This window comes from Zonotrichia albicollis, chromosome 6 (assembly GCF_047830755.1).
Source record: "Zonotrichia albicollis isolate bZonAlb1 chromosome 6, bZonAlb1.hap1, whole genome shotgun sequence".
Lineage (NCBI taxonomy): Eukaryota > Metazoa > Chordata > Aves > Passeriformes > Passerellidae > Zonotrichia > Zonotrichia albicollis.
In genome coordinates, this window is record NC_133824.1 from 19,315,993 (window position 1) to 19,330,428 (window position 14,436).

At 35.5% G+C, this 14,436-nt stretch overlaps 1 protein-coding gene across 7 annotated transcripts in view; it reads right to left on the reverse strand.

Annotated features, from left to right (window-relative positions):
• NPAS3 (neuronal PAS domain protein 3) overlaps positions 1 to 14,436 on the reverse strand; it is a 597,300-nt gene that overhangs the window by 180,512 nt on the left and 402,352 nt on the right. For all 7 annotated transcript variants that reach the window (XM_074542694.1, XM_074542697.1, XM_074542696.1 and 4 more), the window contains one exon: positions 3,017 to 3,106. In XM_074542694.1, coding sequence (XP_074398795.1) covers positions 3,017 to 3,106 — 90 coding nt within the window. The remainder of the gene's footprint in view (positions 1 to 3,016; positions 3,107 to 14,436) is intronic.

A 14,436-nucleotide genomic window follows, 5' to 3' on the forward strand; every position in this document is an offset into this window, starting at 1 on the left:
TAGCTTAAAATTCTTGGTTAGCAGTAGTGGGAAGATAAATTATACAAAAAAAAATTTCAAAATATATATGTCGATAGGTGTCTACATATAAGTTATACTCATAGTAATGTCAAAAGGGCATTTATTGCAATTTTTGTTTACTGTTCAACTGTACTGTTACTTTTGCCAGGGGTAACTTTATTATTATAATTTTCAGGCTACCTTCCAAGATATTGTTTTATCAGATTTGTTTGCTATTAGTCCTGCAGCTATCTTAGAACATTGGCATCCATTTGTTTTGCACCACTGGCTCTAAATGTTCAGAAAAGAGTAAAATTGACTACCATAACTGCTGTCACCTGCTGAGATTCAATACAAGAACTGTTTTCCTTTATCTAGGAGACATGAGATTTTGCTTTGCAAATACAAAATATATTTTACATTATTTCCATGCATGCTAGTTAAAAAATGAAAACTAAAAAAACCAACAAAACAACACCAAACAAGGATGAAGTCTTGGAGAAATAATTTGGCCAGAAAGTAAGAATCCAAAAGCAGCACTTGATTAAGCTATTTCAAATAATAATGTACATTATAATGCCTTTAGGTGCAACGCTGCCTGGAGGTTCTATATAAATATAAAGTTTTGGAGTATCAGCATAAAACATATCAATGCTTACATGCAGTGCAAGAAATACAAAACCACATGTATTACATAGCACCAACCCAGAAATTCAGAAGTCATGAGAATTTTAAGTTTGGTATGGTGAAAACTGTAGCATTTCCATGTATATTTGAAAAATGGTTCCAGGGATAGACTTGCCAATAGTTTTATCAACTAATAAGCTTTGACTAGTGATTTAGTAGGAAGTACCTACAGCACTCCTTTTAAAATTATTAAGAGACTAGCAGTATAATGCTGTACCAAGAGAACAATATATCAAAAATATATAAATACTGTAGGTCTTAGAACTACCAAATGTCTCCATAAAGACAGAAGAGAAGAAAAGCAAAAAATTCAGATATTTTAGTAAATCTCAGTAGGTTTAATTCATTATTCTATAAAAGACAACAGTACTGGTTCTGATTTATGGTAGTTTTTCCATCAGTACTTTCAGTGGCGAACACATGGAAATATTTGCCCTGATATTTCCGATACTCTAACATGCAAAGAAAATTGCTTCATTTATCTGAACCCTTTCTTGAAATGTATACGGATCAAGATGGAGAGTAAAGGCTTAACAACATGATGTGAGTTCAGAGCAAGGAGAGATTTATCAACTCTGTAGTTTGAAAGACAGTGGCAGAAAATGCTTTTAACAAGAGACTAACATAGGGTTAAAGCCAAATTTTTCTTGAACAGATGATATTTCAGATGGCCACACTATTCCAGATGCATCAATTTCCTTGAAAATCCAATCCATATATGTGCATATGCTGTGCTGGCAGGAGGACTGACTGAAATGGCCAAAACCCAAGAGCTAATATTCTTTTGGCCAGAATAATGCAATTATTATTTTCCTAGCTATCAGTCTAAGCATACAGAGCCATCTGTTATGCAAAGCAAACATACACATCTCAATTACAGAAAATGCAGTTGCCTTGACAGAATTTGGATTACACCACTAACCAGGGCTGTAAAATTTGTTTTAAGCTAGTGTATAATGGATGCCTTTCAGGAGTTTCCTAATTAGCATTTACCTGCTTAAACTAATTATCCATCCTTCTTCTTTACTGGCTTATTAGACTTTGTTGGATACTATGCATAAACCAGATTAATATGAACATAAGACAATAATAAACATTAAAGTTCCAATTCTTTACTGTATTAGCAACATGGTGGTGCACCAATTTCAAAATGTGAGATTCTTGATACTAACTCCCAAACAGATTAAGTCAGGGATTAAAGTCTATTACAAAATGAGGGACTTGAATGAGAGACAAGAATACTGATATGAGCTAGAAACAGCTCTTGTTTCCATTTCTATCATTTGGTTTGCCAAAGCCAGCACAAAATAACAATTACTGAACTTATTACAGCCAATTGCTTGCATATTCTTTGAGGACTTAATAAGCCCTATTCATATTCTCACCTGATAATATTTAAAATTAGTCTATTTTGGTCACCAAATATTAATATTTCCCATTTAATTGTTGGTGGGGCACAGCAAAACTAACAGTAAGTAGCCTATGGAAATAGTTGCTTCCTCATAGCTGTGTGGGCCCCAATTTAAAGTATCTGAAATAAGTATTATTTCAGTTTTTCTTTTCCTCCTCAGGGTGACTGCAGTAGAAGTAGATGGTTTCTCTCTGAAAATCATCATGCAAAATATTTCTGCTTCATTTCTAAGTGAAAGCAGAAAGAAGCTATCCTGCCTAAACATTTCTGAATGCTGCAGGATTAGGAATGAGCATTAACAACTAACTTTTGCCCCACTTCTGCCCTGCCTTTTAATCTTTGAAAAACAGTTGTCAGCAATTAAATGAAAAACAAAAAATCTCAAACCAAGCCCACCTTCAAATTACTACATTTTACAAATTCATCTTTTCATATTAGTGAGCATTGGTGAAAGCATCAAAATGTGTCCTTGTTGGAACCCTCCCTGCAAGACATTTTAATGGCCTCTTTCAGCATTTCTTGACTCCAAATGACTCCCTGTCATCGTGTCAGCTCCCTGGATAATGCAGGGTACTCCATAAACATCCAGTAATAGGACACAAGGGAAGTACTATTAGAGTGTCCCTTTCCTATCAGGTATAGAGGTTTAAAGTTCAAAACAACTGAGAAAAGAAACTTCATTTGTTCTCGATAAATTAATAATGATCCTTTGTGGCAAAAACTTTTCTTACACATCTCAGCATTCAATACTATAGACACATTTTTCAGTTGTGTCTCAGGATGAATGGGATGCACCTTAAGCAGTTTATTCAATAATCCATGGAAAACACAGAAGCCAAATTATTATTTGCTTAATAATAATAAACAGAAGAATGCATCATACACAGTTATGTTCTAGAATTGAAAGCATGTACTTACTTGGGACAGGCCTAAATAGATGGAGACAGTTTCTGAAATGTACAAAAATTTTCCTTCTTGATTTAGTGCAAATACAAATCCATCGAGGGACTACAGAATAAGAGGAAAAAAAAAGAGTTAATAGATTATTAAAGAATTCCAAACTACAAATAGAAATAGATTCAAACAAGGCATCACAGAATAAATTGAGGAAAATATTCTGACTTTTGTGAGAGTGGTTTATTTGAACCCTTAAGACAATTCCTTTGTATTCTGTCTACATATTAATAAGCATCATATGAGTATATTACTAAGTCCAAATTGATGAGTATATTACTAAGTTATTTTACTGCCATGCTTATATCTGCCATGTACTGTATAAAATTTATATCATTTGCTTGATAGAAGAAATGTAAAAGAATAAAATGTTCATTATTTTCTTCATGAAGAAATAAATAAGGAAAACACATAACCTTCCAATTGAGCAGTGTATATAAAAAATCACCCCCTATTGCTCAGAATCAAAGCAGAGAATTTCCATTTCCAAAAATTCAAAAGGAGAAAATAAAATCCTGCCATCACTCAAATCGCTGTGGACCTCAATAATTTGTAAATTAATTGAGGATTACACACACACGCACACACATGCATGCATATACCCACACACCATTTTCCTTTTGTGAGACAACAAAGCCAATCAGCAGATTACTGTCAAATATGTTTACAGCTTAGGTCTCTAGAAATGCTATGAATTTCATCCTTTTGGTGTAAAAGTCTAGATCAGATTTTTCTTTGACAGGTTCAAGTCTTTGGATGTGGTTTCCATTTCAACTGCAAAAACCAAATACAATTGCAGCGATTAATGCACACCTTTTGAAACATGAGTGCAGTTAATAAACAGAGGACTATATTCTAAACTGACACACACTGCACATCCAGAAGGGAGTATACCTCTATCAATAAGAGTAATTTATTGATAGAGGTAGGAATTTTCTTTCTCCTTTATTAGGAAGAAACTACCTTCATACACCATCCATGTCTTTGCCTTTTTGCCTTTTATGAGGATAATTTTTGGCAAACAATCGCAGACTATTGCAAAAGTAAAACCACAAAATTCCAGAAATTAGAAATGCTAAAAGTAGCTTGGAAAGTACGAAATAGCTCAAATTTTGGGAGGAACAAGGAAAAATCCCAAAAATCCTATCCCAAATATCCCCTTGTGATAAAAGAACATGTAAAGGAAATATTAACTGTAGCATTTGAAAGGTTAGCCTAGTTTTGGAAGGAAAAAGCACATAAATTTGATGGAGCTATATAATGACAAAATCATGTAACCACTCCTTTGCAAATACATAACAGTGCTTTCTGAAGGATTTTAATATTTTTATTTTTCTGCTTCTTGACTAATTTCTAACAGGCTGCTAGTCAAAAGCTGTCTTTGGGAAAAGTTCACCCATCTCTGATGTAGTAGGTGGTGGAATTAGTGCAAAATCTGAGTTTTCTAAAAATAATAGACTGCAAATTGGAAAACAAACCCTCACTAAAGACACTGCATTAAAAAAGACTCTAATTTATATTTATGAATTAATAAAAATGTAAATCTGCATGGATCTCCTTCATGTAAAAACATTTATATTATGCAAGTAATTTATGGCCTCTTATAAATCATCATAATTTCTTTCTCAAATTATTAACATCACTTCCCTGAATTTTGAACATCAATAACAGGTGGAATATTTGGAACAGTGAAGTTCAAACTTAGATCAATACCAGGACAATCAAGACCTTTGCACATCTGATCTCTCTCACTATGTACAATCTCTTATTCAGAAAAGCAAATCTTTACAGGTCTTAGTTAAAGTATTCCTGATTCTTTGTCCTGTGTTCCTTTGAGGAAACTGGCTTAACCCTCTGTTGAACTGACAACCGTGACACTGTCTCCCTGGCCACCCATACAGAACTTCATTCTGCACCAAAAAGAGGAAGAAATTGTCACACCGACTCAAGCCTAAAGGCCTCTGAGCAGCAGTCAGTTTCCCTGGGTCTGGCAGTACGTACAGAGATGCTTCAGAGTGGTGAAATATCCATACTGGCAATGTCAAGCCGACCAGAGGTTTCTTACAAACCTGTTCTTAGCAGTTGGCATGACTGTGATACCTTCCTTTCTTGAGGAAAGGTGTTTCATAGGTCATTTGTGTATCATGTAAAAAAAACCTTCCTTTTCTCAGTTTTTTATATAGCTTTTTGTGTGGTCTCTTTGCTCTGTTACTTGAGAGAATGACATAGAGTTTAAGCACATTCATCATCTGGTCTGCTTAGCACACTGCATTAGTGTGTAATTATCTGACATATCTGGGCAATTTTTTCTAAGAACGAGAAAAAAGAATTCTCTGAGTCACTGATGCCTTTTCTGCTTCTTTTATACACATCATCTTATTTAGGAATTTAGGCATAATGAAACAAAAATTTGAAGAATGCTTTGAGTATTGATTAGGCAGAAATGTTTCATTCAGTGTAGTTTTGAAATTTTCTGACACCAGTTTTGCTGGAAAAATATAAACAATCAAACAATCTCTAGCCAACATAGCTGTTCAAAGAAATTTCAGCCTCCATGGAGAAAGTTTGCAAGTCATCAGCTACTGGAAGGGTGTTGAAGTGAGATCTTAAGCACTTGCTACTTTTCCTTGCCATTAACTCAGATTCTCTCATTTCCTTTAAATAGTTTTACTTTATTAGCTTTACTTGTTTAGGCTTTTTTTCTCCTTTTTTCTGGAAGAATATTCCTTACTTTTGCCCCCAAGTTTTAAAAGAGAGGTAACTGAGGAGGGAGCACCGAAGGACTGGCAGGGCCAACACAGCACACCAACACCTTTGGATGTGATTAGTCACTTCCTGTGACATAAAATCTGTACATTAAGCCAGCTGAGACTAATGAGTCATGGTCATTCTTTCTCAATTTCTTTTCCCCCTTCTCTGAAGCTATGGTTATGTGCAACTCCTGGCCAAATTCAGCATTTTGTTTAAGAGAATAAAATGAGGAAGTTTATATTTAATTGTATTTTGAAAGAACCACTGATTAACAGCTAATGGACACCTAACTCCCTTCATGCCCAAAATACAAAGACCTTAAAACAAAAACTCCAAGTACTAAGCTCAAGTTCCAAATCCTAAGAAAAATGACAATAAAATAGGAGGAGAAATAGCCATCTTCCAATGCAAGGCAGTTCCTCCCACCAGTATGAAAGGGCTGAGATGGACCACTTTTGTGACAATGTTGTTGTTCCTTTTACAGGTCAAACAGTAGTTCTGAAGGACTGCCTCATTCGTTATTCATAGGTATTATTTATGAATATTTATTATTTAAGTAATGCGTGTTGAAATTTTTCAATTTTTCATAAAGCGTATGTCCTTTGTGCATGCCAAGAGAGCAGCAGACTTCAGAGAAGGTGCAAGGCAACATAACACAGGTTATGTTATATACTGGAGAAGAGTATGTGATACCACTGGATACTACATATTCACAAACAATTCTGTTTTAATGAGAAATGTCTGAAAGTATTTTTCATAATGCTTATATATAACTAAGGACAAAATAAATGAGAAGGGTAGTGGATTGAGAAAGCTTTCAGATATCTATTTTGAAAGGAGGATCACAGTGCTTTCCAGACAGAATTTCTTAACAGTTTCAATGTAGTTCACAGGAAGAAGGATTTCTGTTCTGGACATTTCAGAGTAAAGTATAATATAAAAATAGAGTCTGAAAAGGTAACTGTGTTTTGTAATGTCCTACTTTCATCGAAGGAGAGGCCATGAATACATGAAAAATTTTCTTGACTTAATTTCTCTCTTTTATTTTAAAGTGAATGAAGTTGACTGTCATAAACCTATTCCTATCTCATCTAGTGTGGCAGCTGAGAAAGGGTCAGGGTGACCCCAAATGCCAATTTTGAGCACAATCCAATTTAAGGTAGACTGGCAACTTCTTGTTTAAAACTACACTTACTGGCTTTATGCAAAATGTGATTAAAGCTGAAGCTCTCTATTACTTTTGATTTCAGAAAACCATTATGTATTATGCTGTTTCAATCACCACAGGCTACTTTTTAATTTATTTTTTTTTAACTGCCCCACTGTTTTCAACAGGCGCCAATTAAGATTCTGGGGTCAAAGGGTTAATTACATCTTCTTACCCACTATGTAGAATTTTCTGATTATTAACCAAGGTTGGATTAAGATGAAAAAGAACCGACACAAATGTTAATGCTTGCCCCTCCTCAAGAAGATTTATCATAATACCATGCTGAAATCTATATGCTCTCTTCAAAGCTGTTAAAGAATGAAATCTTGAAGGGAACACTAAAATAAATGCTTTAAAGACATGCAACTATCTGATTTATTGAACCAGTTTTCTTTTTCCTGAAAACTGTTCTAAATTAGCCAGGCAGGACTGATACAAGTTTTTCTTTGTCACATACGAGCAAGTCAATGTGGTAGACACGAAGAAAGTGAGACTCAGATTTAAAAGTCGCTAGCTACAGCACACCGGAATTATAATGCAAATTATTATAATTTATATCCTCTGACATCAGAATAATACAAAAATGTAAAGCACAGGTTTTTAACCCAAAATACTCACTGCCTTTTAGAGTATTTGAAACATAGTGAGGTTATTTCCTTTCAAGATATGAAACCAAGTGTACCACTTTGACCGAATATGCACTTATGTATAATGCATCATAGTAAATGGATTTATATTTGTCAGAGGAATTTTGTCCCAGCCATTTTTGCATATTCCCACTACAGGCAAATTTAATTCACTGGAGTCTTACTACGGTGTCCTTCTGGAGAATATCCTCATATTTCACACTATCTATGAAGTCCCTAATTCTTTCTAGTGTATTCCAATGCTTCAAAAAACCCTGTTACCCTGACCTAAACTCCAGTTAGAGTGAAGAATTACCAGTAGGCTGGGTTATTTTAATGACAGATTATTTTAAACTAAGCCTTCACCATCTGTTCCACCCCCTAATTATGAATGCAAAAAGGACATATTTCACAATTACATCAGTAAAAAGTAAGATATACATGATTTAAATGCATGCGTGTGTTCTTTGTCCAATGCAGCATGCATCTGTGATGCTTTTCTCATTCAGGCTCTGATCAGGAGTTAGGGGCTGGAGAAAGGAATGTTCCCCCTGATAAAACAGACTAATTGATATACTAAACTTTTTTCTGGAAAACAGATCATCTTAATTAGAATTTTTTACTCTTATAATATAGTGATACTATAACTGGAGCTGAGCATTTATTTAAGGACAAAGCCTGCCACCAATTAGACATACAAAATTCAATAACAGCAAAAATATTTCACTCTTTTTTTAAAAGAGAGGAAGTATTGGATGCAACTGACATTTATGAAAGAACATAATCCCTCTCTTATAATATATATACAGTTACATTATTTATTTATTGATTGAGTCACAACATGGCTTAAAAAATATGATTTACTAAGGAAAGAAGCAAAAACGCAAGTTCCACTTCAACATGGCAACCATTTTTGGATGGAGGGTTAAAATAAAATAAAAGGCATAAATGATGGCTAACAGAAATCTGGCCTCAGTATCCATCTTCTGTGCTCTCGTTATTAAGATATCAGAGCAATATCCTCCAGCAACCTCAACAAACATGCAGAAGCATAACTACTTAGGTGGAAAATCTGACCTTGGGCTTTCACAATTAAGTACTATGAGACAACTGGAGTATTGTGCTGGGAAATAGGATTTTACATGGGATATATTTGATACACATGAATAAAAATGAGCAACTGAAGTTTGATCATCTAATGACTTACACAAATCTCTAAAAACTTTATTTGTCCTCTTCCATCTTTTTAATCCCTTGTAAACAAACCAACAAACCAACCCCAAATAAACAAAACAAGCAAAAAAACCCACCTCCCAACAAAAGCCCCCCCCCCAATAAATTAAAAGGCATAGGAATTATATGAGCCTTCCTTGGGCTACAAGCTTTTTGCTACTGAGCAAAAATCCCAACATAAAACACATAGAAACCCCAGTTTTCAACTCATACTGCTGCCATTTTTTCAATCACAGTCCACCATAACAGTTATATGGCTACATGACCATAGACTCCTTGTGAATTAATGACACATACTTGGCAACAAGGCAGCATGCATTTGGCACCAAAACAACTACAGTAAAAGAGATGAGGTAAGGGGACAAACTCAAAGGATGTGGTTAGCATGGACTTTGATGCCAGCTTCCTAATTTGTCATTTTCGTGCTCTTTGCTCATGTGGTCAGGATGCAATTTATGACAACAAGGGAGTGCCAAAAAATAAATTTGTCAATAATAAGGAGGTCTGCTTTATAGCTCAAAGCCAAGAAATGAAGGAGGAGGAGTAAACTTTACCGATTCCCTTGATGCATCTTTCACAGACTTACAGAATAATTCTGCTTATACATCCAAAACAGCAAAAACTTGCAGTGGCAGTTTTACTACTTGATTAGAAAAAAGCATATAGGACAGAATAATTGCAAAAGTAGAAAGTGTAGAAGAGAAATGTTAAGAGGCAAGAAAAATATTTAAAGGTGGCAGTTGAATTCTTAAGATGTATTTCCTGGACTGTTTGCTGATAATATATTGAGAAGTATCAGAGGTAAGTTTGAGAATCACAGCAAGATTAAAAATTTCTAAGTAATGGATGTTCAAGAAAAAAATCTGAGATTAAGATTTTGACAATTTTTTGAGTACAAGAATAATAAATGACTTTTAGCAATATCTGCCCCATAGATAGAAATATTATTTTTTTCTAGAAGGCCATTCTATATTGCTGCATAATCTCAAACCACCCTGTGAAGTCATGTAATAAAGCACTGAACTTTTTTCTTTATGATTTCTGATGAGTTCCTAACCTTTCATTATTTAGGATTCCTAGAGCTCCTAGTGCTGGTTCCAGACTCTGGACAGGAGAGGCTACATAATGCAATCAGGTTTATTTAGGCAAGACATATCATACAGAGACTACATTATATATCTCTTCCCCTGAGAAAGTGATCACTTTGGGTCAGGACTAAATGTACATCTGTGGACTGCCTTTGTTTTGAAAATACTGAGTGTTTGAATGTAAGTGGTTCCTGCCCTTTGGTGGTACAAATATTACAATCAGCTATGCATTTCTGCACTGAGAGGTGCTGCCCTGAGTAAAGGACTTGTCAAAGTATGTACCTGCACAACATTTACTAAATAAGTGCCAAAAGTGAAAGAGTAAGGTGATGCAGCAGCAGGAGCTAAGATACACAGAGGTGGCATAGTGAGGCCTTGAGTCCCCAGACCTGCACCTCAGAACACACAGCAAGAGATTGTAGGAACCTGAGCTGATTGAAACACAGGGCAAGTAGAAGCAAAACTGATTGTGGGAGCAATAAGCATTTTTGTGAATGTTATTGTTTCCCAAGCTGCAAATTTGAAGCCCTTTTATGCAACGTATAAATATTTCAGTTTATGTAAGCTCAATTCAAATTGATCTTATATTCGTTGTGTATTTGCATGTTTGGTTAGCTTTTCTGTCAATCTACACAACCTGACACTATGTGAAAGCAAACAGATAAAGGTAGCTAAATATCAGTTGTTCAAAAACCTAGGTGAAAAAAATAAAAGGAAGAATTTTTTATAGAGACTTAATTTCACTCTTAAAATATCCTCTGTGCACTCAAGAGGTACTCAGATGCTGTGGTGACTGATCCTGACAATTGGCTTGCTAGAATTCGACCTCTATTCCAGACCTGAATATGTGTTCTCACTTGCCTCACACAATTTCATACATATGAAGCAGAGAGGCTGTGCTCAAGGAAGAACAGGATGAGGGGTTTGTGTTTAGCATATTTAATCTATTAGATGGCAATACATACAACCAAAATAGATTTGAATGAGAAATTGAGTTGAGTTTTTTGACTAGCATATCGTTCTGATTTATACTCTTCTTGAAAGAAGAACATCTTGAGAATACTTTCCAGACAATGGAATACAGATATATTAAGAACACAGAACATTAAGAATAAATCCATAGTCTACCCAACACAGTGCTGTTTCTAACTGTCACCCTTTAAGTTACATAGAAAAAAAAATTAAAAACTCATGTTCTTATCTTCAGCCTCTTATTCCACATTATAATGCAAAGAAGACAGAATCTGGTCCTAATGTGCTAAGAGTTCCTCCAGCTGTCATTAATCCTTGAACTAATATAGGAGATCCTTTTACTATACCCATTTTTCCTCCACCTATGGGAGTGTGGAGCAGTTCCACAAATGTACCCTCTGAAGTCTTCCAGGATCCATAAACAGCTGGGCTAAATTAAAGCAGCCATTCGCTTTCCCACTAAAAACCAGTACACAGAAGCCTCTAGAATAGTTACTGCCTTTTGAATCCCTAATCTTGTGACTTGAATCCTTGACTCTGGACTGACATAAATCAGAACATGCTAGTTAGTAGAAGCTGGTTTTATTAAGACACGGAAAAAAAGGGAGAAGAAAAAAGCCCACAGAACTATAACCCCTTAAGGTTTGTATTTTGAACGGGTTCTTGCAACTCCGAAGATTGTTTCCTTTACTCTGTATGTCTTTGTCTGTCTAGCCCACTAACAGCATTCAAATCCATGGTTAGTTTTTTTTTTTTTGAAATTTAACAGAGGTCTTAGAGAAATTCCTACAGGTTTAGAGAAAATGGATTTAAAATGGAGATGAGACCTCTGAGAGCCTTTGTAGCAGTAAAGGCTGGAATATGAGTTTCTGTTAGACGTCATGGAACAGAGAGCTTTCAAGTGTACTGATCACTGAAAAATACTCACTGTCTTAAGGCTCAAAAGTCAGTAGAAGACAGGATGCAAATCTACACAAAACTATGCTGTGCTGTTCTGGTTCTCACAGAAGCTTAGATTTCCATTCACTTATCTGTTCAGGGAACATAGGAATACTGCAACTACATGGGATAAACAAATTTCTGAAACAAATTGGATACTTCATTAATAATAAAAATATTTCAAAATCTTGCCCTGAAACAATTATCCACAACATTTACATTCTTCACAGTAAAGTTGATATCTTTATGCTGGGTTGCAATATTTTGTGCAAGGGTTTTGAGCTTACAGTGCTTCAATCCAGAAGTACATTTCACACAAAAGTGGGAAATGCACATTTATATGAAAATCAATTATCCTGAGGGAACTGGAGGTCTGGTCCTGAATGAATGTGAGGAAATCAACTCAGTTTTCCACTACAAAACACTATTGCTATGTTGACCTTCCACTTCTGTTTCACAGCTGGAATATGAGACCAGGTGAGAAGACAGTATGTAGGTTTGCCATCAACAGGTCTCTAATCTCACCCTAGGCTATGAAGAAATACTGTGTTTCTCTCTCCCTCCCTCCCTCCTCGCCTTTTTTTTTTTTTTTCCCCTGAGCTCACCTCTAATGCCTGTGTTGGTAAAGATAAGTATGGATTTTGCTGTTTACCAGCTCATTGCATAAATTCAAGCATATCAACAGCACAGAGCAGCTCTTCCAATGAAAAAGGTTTATATTCTTTTTAAAATACAAGCTAATATATTACAGTGGCACCTCTGACTGCTTTGATAATTAAGGGTCTGTTTGAATTTCCATAATAAAATCCCATTCTCAAGTGTGGGGACTGGTAAGTGAGTTACGATTTGTTCAGAAGCCAGAAACACAAGGTTTCAACTAATAATATCTTTTTTCTTTTCAGAGACAGAAAATGTTCACCTGTATTTTTATGCAGGATTTTAGTGTGCAGCCAAATTATTATGCTATTCCCTTAAGGGGTCCCCTGGATCAGCTGCAGCACAAAGTCCCAGTAACCTGCTCATCAAAGGGTGCTTGAGACCTCCTTGGAAGTGCAGAGTACAGTAGCTGTTATTGTGCCAATGATCCACAACCCTGCATCATCTAAAGAGCCCTGAATAAGTCTTGACATCACCAATCCTAATGCTATTTATTGCACATGTCAACAATCTATATGTTGAATCTTGTGTCCCAAGTAGGTACTGACATGATTGCTCTCCACTGTTACTATCTGATTCACTCCAATTTGTAAGAGACCTGAAGCTTTGTCTCTCTGTATTATGACTGTGGTAAATGTGCCTTCATAAATGAAAGAAATGAAAGAAAACTCCTCCTCTTGCCAAATCAAATGTTAGCACCATTTCCCTGTTATTCAGAATCACCCAGAGAAAACCAAGGAAACACTTCTAATTTCTTATTATGATGCTTTATACATAGTGTGTTTAAGAAAGAAGTGTGAGTGTAGCATGCCAGCTTTTTTGCTTTCACTGTGATGTTTTTCTTCTTTCTGCTGTCATATATTTCAAGATAAGCATTGTTGGAATTAAGTTCTCCCTTAGAAGTTTCCTGCAACTTCTACCAATTCTGCAATGAAGTTACTATGACACCTGATATCACAAACTAGTATTAAAATTACTAAAGAAAAGTCATATAATACAACAAAGTTCCATATTTTTGCAGTTTTCTCCTGTCTCCAGAACTGTCTACTTTTAGACTCTAAGCAATAACATATTTTCTTGATTTTTTCACCTTTTTTCCATCTTTTTCCCTTTCTTTAAATCACTGTAAAACTACATTGAGCCAAAATCAAATAGAATTAGAGAGTGGTTTGGGCTGGAAGGGACCTTTCAAGGCCATCTATCTCCAACCTCCCTGAAATGAACAGGGACATCAATTAGACCAGGTTGTTCAGATCCCCGTCCAACCTGACTTTGAATGTTCCCAGGGATGGGGCATCCATAACCTTTCTGGGCAACCTGTGCCAGTGTTTCATTACCCTCATCATAAAGAATTTCTTCCTTATATCTACTCTGAATCTACCCTCTTTTCGTTTAAAACTATTACCCCTTTTCCTGTCAAACTGCACTGCCAGTGTTTTTTACACTGCCATGTGAATGTCTTTGCAGTTCAGATTTTGTTCCATTGCCATGCCCAAATGAACATGCTGCCTGACACACCACACAGAAAGCAGTATAGATAGACTTCTGCATGTAAATTTGCCATTTTAATTGGCAGCAACCCCTCCAACTTAAAATAAATAAATTTAAGTGGTCATGCTTTAATGAGTTCCGACATATATCTGAATTTCTTCAATCTGTTTTCAGTCACTATAGTGAAAAAGAAATGGTATTTTATCAGTCATTCCCTGACTCTGGTTTCAAACCAGATGGGAAAGAGCAGAAGCACATACACACAAGATAACTGCAACAGAAATATAACCAAATGTTTTCCACATCTGAGAAGATTGTTTGAGTTCTGACTAGGGTTTAAAATCTAAACAGTTTTTTCAGCCTAGTTACAATCCTTAGCAGGATTACAATTCAGCTTGAGGAGATTTTCTGTTGTAA